Below are 13,322 nucleotides of genomic sequence, written 5' to 3' on the forward strand. Positions count from 1 at the left end.
GGGAAACTGGCATGTATTAAGCTTCTACTAAGTGACAGCACTGTGCTGGGCATAGCATACAAAATACTGGTAAGAATGGTATTGTCAACAAAACAAGTAACAAACCAAAGAGAAATCAAAAGCATTAGTGGAAAAAGAAAAACTTTTGGGAGTTCCTCTTCTCACTTCCCTTTTTCTTCCTACAAGATTCTTCTTGATGAACTATCTTCTACTAAACACTGGGCGTCCTTGCACGTTTCAGACCACAGTGGATTTCACTACCGCCAGTTTTTGTTAAAGTCTTTGATTAGCCAAACTGTGATAGACAATTCTGTTTTGGAGCAAAACCCTTTGAGAAGTGAGCCAGCCCTGCTTCCAAAAGATGAAGAAGCAGCAGCTTCAACAGAGGAACCAAGGATAAATCTTCCTCATCTTCTAGAAGAAGAAGTTGAATTCAGCACTGATCTTATCGATTCCTACCCAGGACATGAAACCCTTTGGTGTCATAGGTAAGAGAAGAGAAAATCCATATTCTTCGTAAAACCACATGTCCTTATGTGAGCTGCAGGAGGTGTTACATCTAATTCTTGCCTGCTTGAGTAAACATGGTCATCTGTTTTGAGTTTTGACTGAGTGAGTGTGAGAGGGTTTGTGTTACAATATCATCATCATCATCAGTGTGAGATTGCTCATGCAGATCTCTGCCTATAGCTTAGGATAATGGTATTCAACCTTGACTGTAACAGAATTACCTGTGTTACTTCCAAAATAAAACAAAAACAAGCAAAATAAAATAGTAACAAAAGTTTCTGAATTCCCTTCTTGGAAATCCTTCTATTTAGCTTATCTAGGGTAGAGTGCTGCCTTCTGTTTTTTAAAACAAAAGAAAAAACCCTAATATAATTTTGGTGCACAGTCAATATTGAGACTATTGATTAGACCCCAAGAACAAGGTAAGCTTTATCATTTCTCAGACCCTGTTGGTCTGCAAATTAACTTACTTTATGTATAATATCTTGACACTTTTTGATTATCTAAAGTATAAGAGAATTTCTTTGGGAATGGGGAACGACTGGTAGGAAGGAATGAATGAAGGTAAATAATCTATTAACCTGAGTGTTGAGTACATTTGACAGTAAAGCAAATTTCATATTGGAATGAAGTCCAGGTATATGAACCTTTCCTTGCTTCATTTATTTCAGAACTTCTTTTATTTGGAGACATCTCCACCTTCATAAATACAGATTCTCTACTTCAGGCCATAAGATTTTATTTACAAAAAAAGACTTGCTTCTGCTAGGCAGGAGGTAGGCATTTTTAAAAATTTGTATATTTCTGAAGTGATTAAGATTTTTCCCCCTTTCTCCAGTCTAGGCTTTTTTTTTTTTTTTTTTTTTTTTGAGACAGAGTCTAACTCTGTTGCCCAGGCTAGAGTGCCATGACATCTGCTTAGCTCACAGCAACCTCAAACTCCTGGGCTCAAGCAATCCTTCTGCCTCAGCCTCCCGAGTAGCTGGGACTACTACAGGCATGCACCATCATGCCTGGCTAATTTTTTCTATATATTTTTAGTTGTTCTGGTAATTTCTTTCTATTTTTAGTAGAGACAGGGTCTCGCTCTTGCTCAGGCTGGTCTCGAACTCCTGATTTCGAGCGATCCTCCAGCCTCAGCTTGCCAGAGTATTAGGATTACAGGTGTGAGACACTGCGCCCGGCCTGTCTAGTCTTTCTTGTAGCCTATTTGAGGAAACCTGGTCAGCTGCTATCCCACGCTAAATATATGCATAAGACAGAAGACTGTCTCCCCTCCTTGGCACCTTCATAAGTAGAGAATTCTCTTTTTCTCTTAAAACCAAGACATTCTTATTTCACATTTTCAGGAGAGAAGACAGATCTTAACTTGGCAGGTTTTGTTGTTACAGATTTTTGTTGCTTCAGCCATACCTCAAAGATATTAAAGGTTCAGTTCCAGACCACTGCAATAAAGTGATTATCACAATGAAGCGAGTCACACAAATTTTTTGATTTCCAAGTACATATAAAAGTTATGTTTATACTACATTGTAGCCTATTAAGTGTGTAATACCATGATTTCTAAAAAAGTATGTTAATTAAAAAATACTTTATTAATAAAAAATGCTAGCAATTCTCTGAGCTATCAATGAGTCAGTCTTTTTGCTCGTTGGAGAATCTTGCTCTGATGTTGGTGGTTGCTGACTGATCAGAGTGGTGGTTGTAGAAGGTTGGAGTGGCTGTGGCAGTTTCTTAATGTAAGACAACAGTGAAGTTTGCCTCATCAATAGACTCTTCCTTTCATGAGCGATTTCTCTGTAGCATTCAATGTTTAATAACATGCTGCCCGTAGTAGAACTTTCAAAATTGGAGTCAAACCCTGCCAGATCAACTAAATTTATCTAATATTCAAAATCCTTTGTTGTAGTTTCAACAATGTTCATAGTATCTTCACTAGGAGTAGATTCCATCTCATCCATAAGAAACAACTCCTCATTCTTTAAAGTTTTATCATGAGATTACAGCAACTCAGTCACATCTTCAGGCTTCACTTCTAATTCTATCGCTGTTTCCACCACAACATTTTTTGAGATTAGGCACATGTATCTTCAGTTTTAACAAACAATTCCAGGTGATTTTAAGGGCAGGAGAATTGATCTCCTTAGAGGGAGAACAGGAACTGTATCTTTTAACATGCTTTGCTCGGAGCCCAGCACATCTCCAGTGCATGTGGATATTCAAAACTATAGCAATGAATTTAAGAGAAAGTTCAGTTGGTCTCTAGATAACAGGACCAATTGCAGCAGATGTTATTCTTATTAAAGAAAGTATTGGGTAAAGGCCACAGAATAAGCCTTTAAAGGAAAAATTTAATCCCTTATTTCTGAACAGTTGTCTTCTAAGATATCAATGTGGTTAATTTTTGGTTCTGCTTTGTATTATAATTTATAGGAGAAATTGGATTAAGACCTATTTCTAGTTTTATAGTATAGTTAGTGCCTTCATCTCAATTGTTTATCCTCCTTCCCCTAGATAACTCTGGGTTATGAAGTGGGCAGTGAACTGAGTGCTCTGTGTTTTGAAATTACCAACTGTTTTTTTTTTATTATTTCTTCTGAAATAACTAGACTTTGTAATGTGATTTTCATTATTCTCTTCTTCCTTCTCCCCCATCACAGGCGGCATGTTTTCTATCTTCAGCATCATTTACATGGTAGGTTTCCTCACAGCATGACCCAGTTGTCACCTGCAGACAGCCCTGGGGGGACTTTGAGTGACTTGCATCTTATTCCAGCTGGCCCCCAACTGTCTCAGGCAATGGAAGTGGATGGACTGAATGACTCAAGCAAGCAAGGCTATTCCCAAGAAACCAAACGCCTAAAGCGGACCCCAGCTGCAGACTCCCTAGGCCTAGAAATGGAGCACAGGTTCATTGATCAAGTGTTGTCCACTTGCCGGGACGTAGAACAAGCCAGGTTTGCCAATGCATACAGGAAATGGCTGGTTACTTTGAGTCAATGAAAGAGGTGGATTAGTCCTACAAAGTTCCCCTTTTAGTGCAATATTGCTTTCTTTTACATTGCATGAACTATTTACTATTATTGACTAACCATATTTTCTTCATCTTTAGGTTAAAAGTCCTTAGTAAATCTTTGATTTTATTTATTTTGTAAGAACTGGCATTCCTTTGGGGCTAAAATAATTGTATAGTTCTTTCCTGCTAAACAGTGAGTCTTAAATTTTCTTTTTAACTTCTCATTCTTTATATTTCTATAGATGAGGCTTCTCATTTGGTTCTCCTAATTGGTTTGCGCACACCTCCACTCACCTCAGTGCAATTGCTGCATATGCAAATTTTTTAAAAAATTAAAAATTTATGTTGTAATTCAGCTAAAGAACATTAATACAAATGCAGAATGACTTAATGTAATTGTTTGAGAATCAAATGGCTAGATGGATGGATATGTCAAAATACAAACCAATTCTCTTCTCTAGCGTGTCCTACTCAAGTTATAGACTAATATAACCAAAGTCCAGAAGTATCAGAATTTATATGAAAAAATACTTCCAATGTAATCCATTTTTTAAATGGTTATTTTAAAATAATTTAAGTGTTTATGTAATTGCAGTACTGAAAAATTATTTTTATTACTAGTTTTGATAGATTGTTTTTACCTCAAATTTGGTATATGCCAAAACACTTGTCAGCCCTTATAAAATTGATTTTTTTAAAAAACCTGGAATGCCATTTTTAGTTACTACTATTTCCCTTTTAAATTTACTTATGAAAAAATGAGAGAAATATACATAGAAAGTGTATCCATAAAAATCTTTCTCTTTAAAATTTTAAATTATTGAGAATATACTAGATAAACTACAAAATTATTTTAAAGTGACTATTAAAAAGTTTACTGGCAAAAGCCAGGGGGAAAGAATAGTTTTGAAGATTAGTTCTTCAGTCTTTATTTTAAAAACATAACACTTTGATACTGAACTTATCAGGGATGAGGTACCAAAGTATCCACATTATAGCTGTATCTTATCTTTTTAATAACAAGGGCTGAGTTTTTCAGGTTGGTGAGGTGGGGGTGGGGAAAGGGCCAAATAATGTCTACTTTCTTATTATATTTCCCCCTTTGTAAATGGTCTTTGTTTCTTCTTTCCACATACCTTCCTATTTATTTTGCCAATCCTTTCTCTATTTTTTGTCATTTTCAGTTTTGTATATTTTTCCTATCTTTCTTATTTCAGGGATGCATCCTGAAGATATTCTCCTCCCTATTTGCAATAATTTCATACCCCATCTAAAAACATACACACACCAGGAAAATATGAACAAGAGCTGCCCCTCTAAAAGTTCCTCTAATGATGTATGCTGTCTGTTGTTCTGTGTGTGTGCAGAATGTAATAGTGGCAGAAATAAATGTGACTGCCATGCTTTCCCTGTTCTCCTTTTTACTTGCTAGGTAATCTGTAAGGTGGGGAGAAAGACGTAGGGAAAGGCAAACCTTTTCTATGTCACTATTTTGGAAAGCCTGGACTTGAGTTAGGTGAATTGTCATAAGGAGGAAGGAGGATGAGGTCCTTTACTTGGGCATCTTGGTTTTGTTGAGTGGCAGACTGTTGAACTGAGTGAGATTTAAAGAACACCAAAAATACTGTCTAGGTTGGCCCTAGTAAACAGAACTTGCCCTTCTCTCTTGGGGTGAAGAGATTACCCTTTTATAACTTTTATAATATTTAGGTGAGAAAATAATTGCCATTATGAACATAATTCCATGTCCCTTTGTGTACAATGCATATTTTGAATCAAATACCTCAAGGTCTACTTAGACCTCTATGAATAAAACCATTAGTTAATGACTTTTAGCTCCTGCGGAAGTTGATGGGAAACTACACAAAGAAGACATGGGGAGAGTCAACTCATTCCACTAATACATGTTGCCAAATTCTGGCCTCGCTCAGTATTACCTTTTTTCCAAGCATCATTTTTAGTATCCTAGGTGATGAGTTTGCTTATACTTTGATATGAGAAAGTATCCGTGCATGAGTATAGACAATACCCTGTGAATTAGCTACATTTTCATAGAGCTCCATGTCTTTTTATACCTTCCGCTGAGTATCTTGCCCATCTTTGGTGTTAACTATCTTCGTATGTTCTAAGGCTTTTAACCTACCCCTTTCTTAAGCCATGCAGTCCTGTAATATATCCTGGTCTCTTGTCTTCCTAATAAAGTTTTAAGTAGGGAGTGAAAATACAAATATCCAAAGGATACTGTTAGTACGTGACTTTTGTGTGCTACTTTATTTCTAAAATTTGCATTTTTCAAGTGTTCATTTACAGAAAACCCCAGCATTGTCCTGTATTGTTAAGTTTTTGTTCCTAAGTAGTCAACATTTAAATTCATAGGCATGATAATATTTTTGACTGAGCTCATGCAGTGGAAAGGCTTTGTCTATTTTCAGGGGCTTGTTAGTCTTCACTTATTTTTCTATAAATACCTAAAAGGAAAAGATGGTTTAAATTAAAACACATTTCACTAAACTTTCACTGGAAGAATAGCAAGTCATTGTACCATCCTGTGGATTAATACTACTATTGACAAGCAAAAAACAGTAAGATCTCTAACTATCTCCACCACCAGCCTTGTCCCACCTTTTTTTTAGTATACCTATTTTGGTAATATGGTGTTTCCAGATTCTACTTGTGCCTTGCAAATTGTGAGGACTCATTAAATATTTATTAAGTTAATGAATGATTAACTGTTTGAAGAAGAGAAAGATTGGTCGTGAGTGATAGGTAGAGTGAGTGATGATTGAGAAATTAATGGATTAGTGCAATGGATTGTGAATGAATGATGCTTTCTAGCTTCATAATATTTGTGGAGAGCTATTACATTTAGAATAAGTTCCTTTAGATTTTTTTTCTTCATTTAATTACCTTTGTTTAAGCTTGCCAAATCTCGGCCAAGACACGCAGCTCTATAATTATCAATTAACTGTACTTTAATGTATATTAAAAATCCATAGAGCTAATGGAACCCACTTGCATTAAGAACACTACTTTCTGTTCATTTATGATATTAGAGAACAGATCTTACATACAGAGCCAGCAAGAGCCACTTTTGGTCATCTGAAGAAATTCTTTGATTTCAGTGACTTGTTGATCTGTATGCATGGATAGTCATTTTGTGCTTCTCCTTTTTGTCTCCAGCGTGAACTATGGATCTTTCAGATATTTCTTAAACCTGTATGACTCCTTTTTTTTAAGCTTAAGCATTTGATACATATTGGTATCCTCTTTTTCTTTCCTAGATTTTACATTTTGTTACCTCTTTAGAAACTCTGGGCCCATACCTTCAATTATATTTCTTATTCCTATGGTATGTATGTAATTTAAATTAAAGGCTTCCTTAATTAGGAATAGGATTAAATGTGTACAGGTTATCACTAAAAGCCACTTAAGTCTTCAAATAAGGACTTATGTGATATGGAAACAAAAGGTTTTTTTTTTTTATTTTTATGCAGCAGTTTGTAGGAAAGCGTATATGATAGACTTTGTCATTTAAATATGTTGATATGTTCATGTCATGCCAATTTACGCATATTGGGTCACGCAGACATGTGTCTGTGTGTATGTGTGAAAAGAACTTTTAATTGTGGTGAGCAAATTGTCTAATTTTTTCTTATATAGCACAGATGGTATCTGATTAGAAGTGCAACTACCACCTACTACTGTACAACATCTCTACCTTTGTCCCCCTGAACTATAGAAGATAAAGATTTAGTTGTAAAAGGAAGTAACATATGATCCTTTTTTTTTTTTGCAAAAAGCCATTTTAAGCTTACTGATAATTTGTTACTAGAAAGATATGTTTTGAAACTTTTAAGATATTTAAAGTATGTGAGAAATTTTGAACCGCGTTATAACTGAACCTTTTGTCTTTTGAATAAATTTCTCAAATAGAACTATGCTGTGCAAACCCTAGCACTTTATGTGCTACTACCTCCCCGCATTTAGGTGTGCTCTGTAGTGAGCTTCTATTTAATGGAGAAGTGTGTGGAGGCACTGGAAAGTTTAGGCAAATTCAGTGTCATGAAGGTAATGAGCAAGAAAAATCAAACCCAAGAATTCTACTTACTGTTACCCAATATCTTTTAAGAAATAACTATACACACTGTGTTAATTCGAGTGCCTTTCTTACTTTTGGGGGGAGCAAGATTATATTTAAACTGTAATGTTTGAGTAGAAAACAGAAGATGGAAGTTTTATCAAACAGTTGTTGATTGTGGCCCATTGTTTTTTTATTCCTGTTCCTAGGCATGGTCCCATGAGGTGTTTTATCCTTCGGTGAGATACTGATATTAATATAAGAAGGCAGGATGCTTTGATTTATATTTCATTAGTTATCATTTTTAAGCACCCACCAAGAATTAGTTCTTCTTCTCTGACAACTAACATTTTGTGGGTTGGAAAGCATCCCACTTACAGGGCAATGTGTGTACAATTAAAGATCAGCCTGAAACCTGTGTTCAAAGGTAAACAGTAGCATTCCACCCTAAAATAAAGGCCAGATAATTGTCCTAAATGAGTCATTTGCCTTACTTTAAGGACCTTCCTTCCCTTCCAAATCAGGCCTTTCAATTATAATATAATTGAAAGTGGGAAAAATAAGAATTATTTTCTTTTTTAGCTATTGGAGAAAAAGAAGTAAATACTGAAATAAAAATTTAAATGTGTTATTTTATATATTTGTGTATGGAGAGGAGAGAGACAAGAATTGCATACTTCCAGACAGCAAGTAATTATTCATTGTAATTTCATAAAAACATATAACTAAAGATTCCAAAGTGCTTTACAGAGAACTATTGAATAATATGTTCCTAACGGGCACCAATATGCCATATTCATGGTGGAGACAGAAAACCAGTGTGTCAGCTGTGGATCTGTGGTGGGAAGGGAAACCTCAGGCTCCCAACTTTGACTTCTCTACTCTCACCAGGCCATGTTAACACTGTTTTAACAAACTCTTTGCTAAAAAAAAATATAAGGCAGTAGCTTAGTCTGCTGATGAAACTTTGTGCTTCCAAGATTATTAGCTATACATAGTTTATGCTTTCTGGACAATAATGTGGTCCACAAAGCTAACCCTGACATTTCTTTTATTAGTCTGTTGTTATTCCTCAGGGTGTAGAAGATTTAGTAAATTTAGGACAAAATTTTATATGCAGTGGCAAAAAAGAAAAGGCAAAATATGCTAACTATATTATTAGCTCTTAAAATTTTAGTATAGATAGTATTTTTTATAAACCACCAGTAGTGCAGTAGCTAATAGATGCTCTGGACTGCCTCGTTGTTTATCTCGCTGCTTCGGTTCCTGGGGCCCTATTATCAACGTTCTTTTATATGTGTCTTCTGTAGAAATTATTTCTGTATTATATTTCCATGTTTGGCAGAGGTGGGGATGATTGTATTTTGTTTTAGTTGACATCATTCTCAATTTTTAGAAATATTATACTATTGAGGAAAATGATTCCCATTGTTTTTCAAGTTGACAATTATTTTGCTTCCTAAGACCCGAGTTTTTTGAGAGTGTTCTATGTGCAGACACCATATATATTCAATGCATTGCATAATCCCCTGCATCTTATAGGAATTCACCTAGACATAATGGATAAAGGCTCAAAAGGTAAAACTGGCTTATTCGCTCTCATCATCATTATCCACATTCTCAGCTTTGAGATAAGTCTAACATTTTGCATAAAATACAGAAGTTCAAATGTACAAGGCAAAGATACACAATTGCTTAACATTGCAAGTGAAATTTACAAAGGATTTTTATTTTCATATTTGCTAAAAATGTTGCTGTTTATGGCAGTTTTTGTTATTAGGCCAACCCCCTCCAGCAAAGTTGGAAACCTAACACAAGTGCCCATTTGCCTCAATTAACCAGCTATTTGTGTAAACTGTTTATATTAAGTCTTTGGTGGTTTAAAAACCATGACATTCTGGCTTTTCTTCTGTACCTTTAGAGAATCAGCCTTAATTTTATGTATGGCAATCACTTTCCTCAAAGTACTATGCAGCATAGTTTAGTTGTTTATCTTTATAAGGTAATGGGTAATAAATTTGAAGGTTTTCTTAATGTCATAGGGATATACAATTTTATACATCCACAAGCTGATTCAAACAGCATTCTGTTAGAAATGCTCGTATATTATCCTCTTTTACCAATATCATCTTTCATTTGGAGCAGGTATTTTTTCTTATTGGTTGAAGAATGGTTGTAGACTGAGTGCAGTCATAGTAGGTGCTCAATAAATACTTAGTCAATGATTGATCTAACATCACACTAACAGCTTTCAGAAAGACTGCTGTCATCTTTTCACTGAGGAGTATATTTGTAGAGTAATATATGTATGAAATTAAAAATATATGACATGAATTTTTAGGCTTATTTAGGCAGGAGTTAGTAACATGTAACAAAAATATTTATGTAGAACGTGGTCTGAAGATAGGAGATGTGAAAAGTTTAAGTAGTATCTTGTGCAAGGCACATTAATAAAGGTGATTAAATGTCTTAATAGGCGGCTGAACTCTGGAGAGAAGTACTGTAGTCTTTTGCAATCAGTTTCTGTATTAGTATATCCAGTACCATCTGGTTTAGTTAGGTTCTTTTTATTTCTCCCTAAATCTTACATGTTTTCCCTTATCTTAAAAGTGGTAACAGTAAAATATGAAGTTACATTAAATGACTTCTACTTGTTTTCTCAGTACATCTTTGACATGAGGGAGAAGTTCTTATGAATGATATATATAGTAGTTTCAGCATCAGTTAAGTGGCTTTCAGAGCATTTTTGATGGAGTTTACCTAAAGTAAAAAGATAAAATGGTTTTAAGAAACACAAACATTCCTACCTGAGCTGTGAGGAACAGAGTATGTAGTACAACTAGGCATTTGCCTCCTGGCGAGGTTCTTGATGCATGACTGTGATGCTGGCTGCTGACTGAGGTGAACACTCAGTATTGTATTTTGGTGTATATTGTTCCTAGGAGAATAAGGGAATGTGTACTAGATTAACTTACTGTTTTTGAGTTGGAAAAAATAAAAGATGAGGTATTATAAGTATGCCAAATATTTATATACTCTACTATAAGAGCTAAAAACATGGACGCGGAGAAAAAGATAAAAGGTCAGTAATGGTTTTTTTAATCGCTTCTAATTTTTTTTTTTAACTCAAGTTTCTGGGCCACTAGTCAGTTGCTTAATTTAACACAGAGAGACTTTAAAGTTAAGGAAAAGTTCTCAGTTACTATATTCTGCTATTAGAATTCATCATGCCTGTTAATTTGACATTGCTTGAAGATTTAAGTAAGTTGCCATCAATATTGTTTTAAAGATTTTCTTGTAGTTTATGTTTAAATGGACAAGTTACATATATGATTATTGGTGCAAGGTCGGATCCTGGGCTAATTTTAAAGATAAGCTTAGCTAACTAGTTTTACTGAAGGTACTAATTGTCTGATTGCACTGTTGTGTTTCTTAATCTTTCCCCCCCACCCCCCCGCATAGCAGTCTGCATTGAAGTTCTTTTATTTCTTACCACATACTAATTGACATTTTTTTAAGGATTAACTATTTTGTGAATTCTTTTTACACTTAAAATGTATACCTTGCAGAGGGATAAGAATAAATTTTACAGTAAGTTATGTGCAGAATGTACTTACGGTGTCCTGGGAGTTAGTACCTCAGAGTGCTTACAGTATGGTGGTAAATTTTAAGGCTAATATAATGACTATATAGATGATCTATATACATACTGTTCAATAGAAATTGTAATGTGAATGAACCACAAAGTAATTTTTAATTTTCTAGTAGCCACATTAACATTAAAAAAAGAAACAGGTGAAATTAGCAATAATGATATATTTTATCTAACCCAATATATTAAGAATATTATTTCAACATGTAATCAACATAAAAAATTATTAACAATACATCTTACCTTCTTTTTTCCCCCATAGTAAGTCTTGAAAATTTCTGTGTATTTTGCGCTCACAGGACATCTCTCAGTTCTGACTGGCCAAATTTTAAGTGCTCAATAGCCACGTGTTGCTAAGGGCTACTATATTGGACAGTACAGATTCATAGAGTGACTTTGTTTTAAATTCAGAGATGATGGTGTAGGCATGAAATTATGGTACTTTAAAAATTATTTAGAATATTTAGAAAAGCATCTAGTAGATTACCTACTTTCCTTCATCTTCATTTTAAATATGCACTAGAGATAGGATCAACCCATTTCAATTTGCCAAACATTATTTAAGGAGGAAGAAATTCCATGCCGTGTAAAATACCATGATATGCTGATTATAACAATACATTATTAGCAGCACATTTTTCAGTTGTGTTCACTAAATTCTGTCCTGTTTCCTCAAAATAATAGCTTAAATTGCATGTTAATTGTATATCTTACCTATTTTTATATTAATTCTTACAATATAATAATGTATATTAACAAACAGCCCTAGGATTCTAATCTTCCTATGCAGCTGTCTTCCAGTACTGATCGGTACTTTATTAAATTGTGATAAGTGGCAGAAAAGTAGAATGAAATGTTCTTCTTTCCATTAGATATGTTTTTATAATATCATGTGACCATGTACCAAGCCAGCTATAAATTATTGTATTTCTGTAGAATATGGAAAATAGCATCTGTCTTATCTTTGCTAAATGTTTGCAATTTCTAAGTAAACTTTTCATCTCCTAAAATGAGTGTTAAGTGTGATTTTATTTGTGCTTGTGGTGGTAGTTTAGACTCAACTGCAGTCTACCAAGCTGTTCTTTTTATTTGTTTTGATGGGGGGGAGAGTGGATATGAGCTGTTGTCTAAGTGAAACCAATAATTTTGTTACCTACATTTGTAGAAGTAATAAAAAATGTCACTGTGTCTAGGGCATAAAAAGTGTCAAAAACAAATTAGAGAAATTATTGCAGTTGTCTTCAAATTGTGTTAACAGTGAGTTATTGACTTATGAAAGTTATTGTGACTTGAGATGCTTTTCCCATATATTTCAAATGAAGATAGAGAACAGGGAATTACTCAGTTATTCTAACATAACATCCCATATTTTCTCAATCCTGAGTCTTCTGTATGTTAAAAGTCAAATATAGCACAGTTGCTTACACAGTATAATACACAGATAGACTTTGAAAAATATTTGATGAACTAGATACTTTCTTACTCAGATTTTAAATATTTAAAAAGTGCTTTATGGGAAAGTCTTTTATTATTTTGTCCCAAGACTATTTAGGGTGATATTTTAAATAATGCATTAGGACACAGAATATGGAATTTATTTTGCATCATGTTGAAGTACCACAATGTTTAAAATTGCAGTAATGGGCCAGGTGCGGTGGCTCACGCCTGTAATCCTAGCACTCTGGGAGGCTGAGGCAGGCGAATTGCTCCAGGTCAGGAGTTCGAAACCAGCCTGAGCGAGACCCCATCTCTACTATAAATAGAAAGAAATTAATTGACCAACAAATATATATAGAAAAAATTAGCCAGGCATGGTGGTGTATGCCTGTAGTCCTAGCTGCTCAGGAGGCTGAGGCAGAAGGATTGCTTGAGCCCAGGAGTTGGAGGTTGCTGTGAGCTAGGCTGACACCACGGCACTCAATCTAGCCTGGGCAACAAAGTGAGACTCTGTCTCAAAAATAAATAAATAAATAAAATTGCAGTAATGGTTATGCACTGATACGCTAGGAAAGGAAACTAAAGACAGTCTCAAATTGAATTAATAAGCAAATTATATAAGAAATTTA

General features: G+C 34.6%; 1 protein-coding gene across 2 annotated transcripts in view; it reads left to right on the forward strand.

Annotated features, from left to right (window-relative positions):
* Window positions 1-8,543, forward strand: part of PTAR1 (protein prenyltransferase alpha subunit repeat containing 1) — a 46,192-nt gene extending 37,649 nt beyond the window's left edge. For both annotated transcript variants that reach the window (XM_012736794.3, XM_076008641.1), the window contains 2 exons: window positions 187-488; window positions 3,171-8,543. In XM_012736794.3, the coding sequence (XP_012592248.1) occupies window positions 187-488; window positions 3,171-3,513 (645 nt within the window). In that variant the 3' untranslated portion in view covers window positions 3,514-8,543. The remainder of the gene's footprint in view (window positions 1-186; window positions 489-3,170) is intronic.
* The last annotated feature ends 4,779 nt before the right edge of the window (window positions 8,544-13,322 follow it).

This window comes from Microcebus murinus, chromosome 12 (assembly GCF_040939455.1).
Source record: "Microcebus murinus isolate Inina chromosome 12, M.murinus_Inina_mat1.0, whole genome shotgun sequence".
NCBI lineage: Eukaryota > Metazoa > Chordata > Mammalia > Primates > Cheirogaleidae > Microcebus > Microcebus murinus.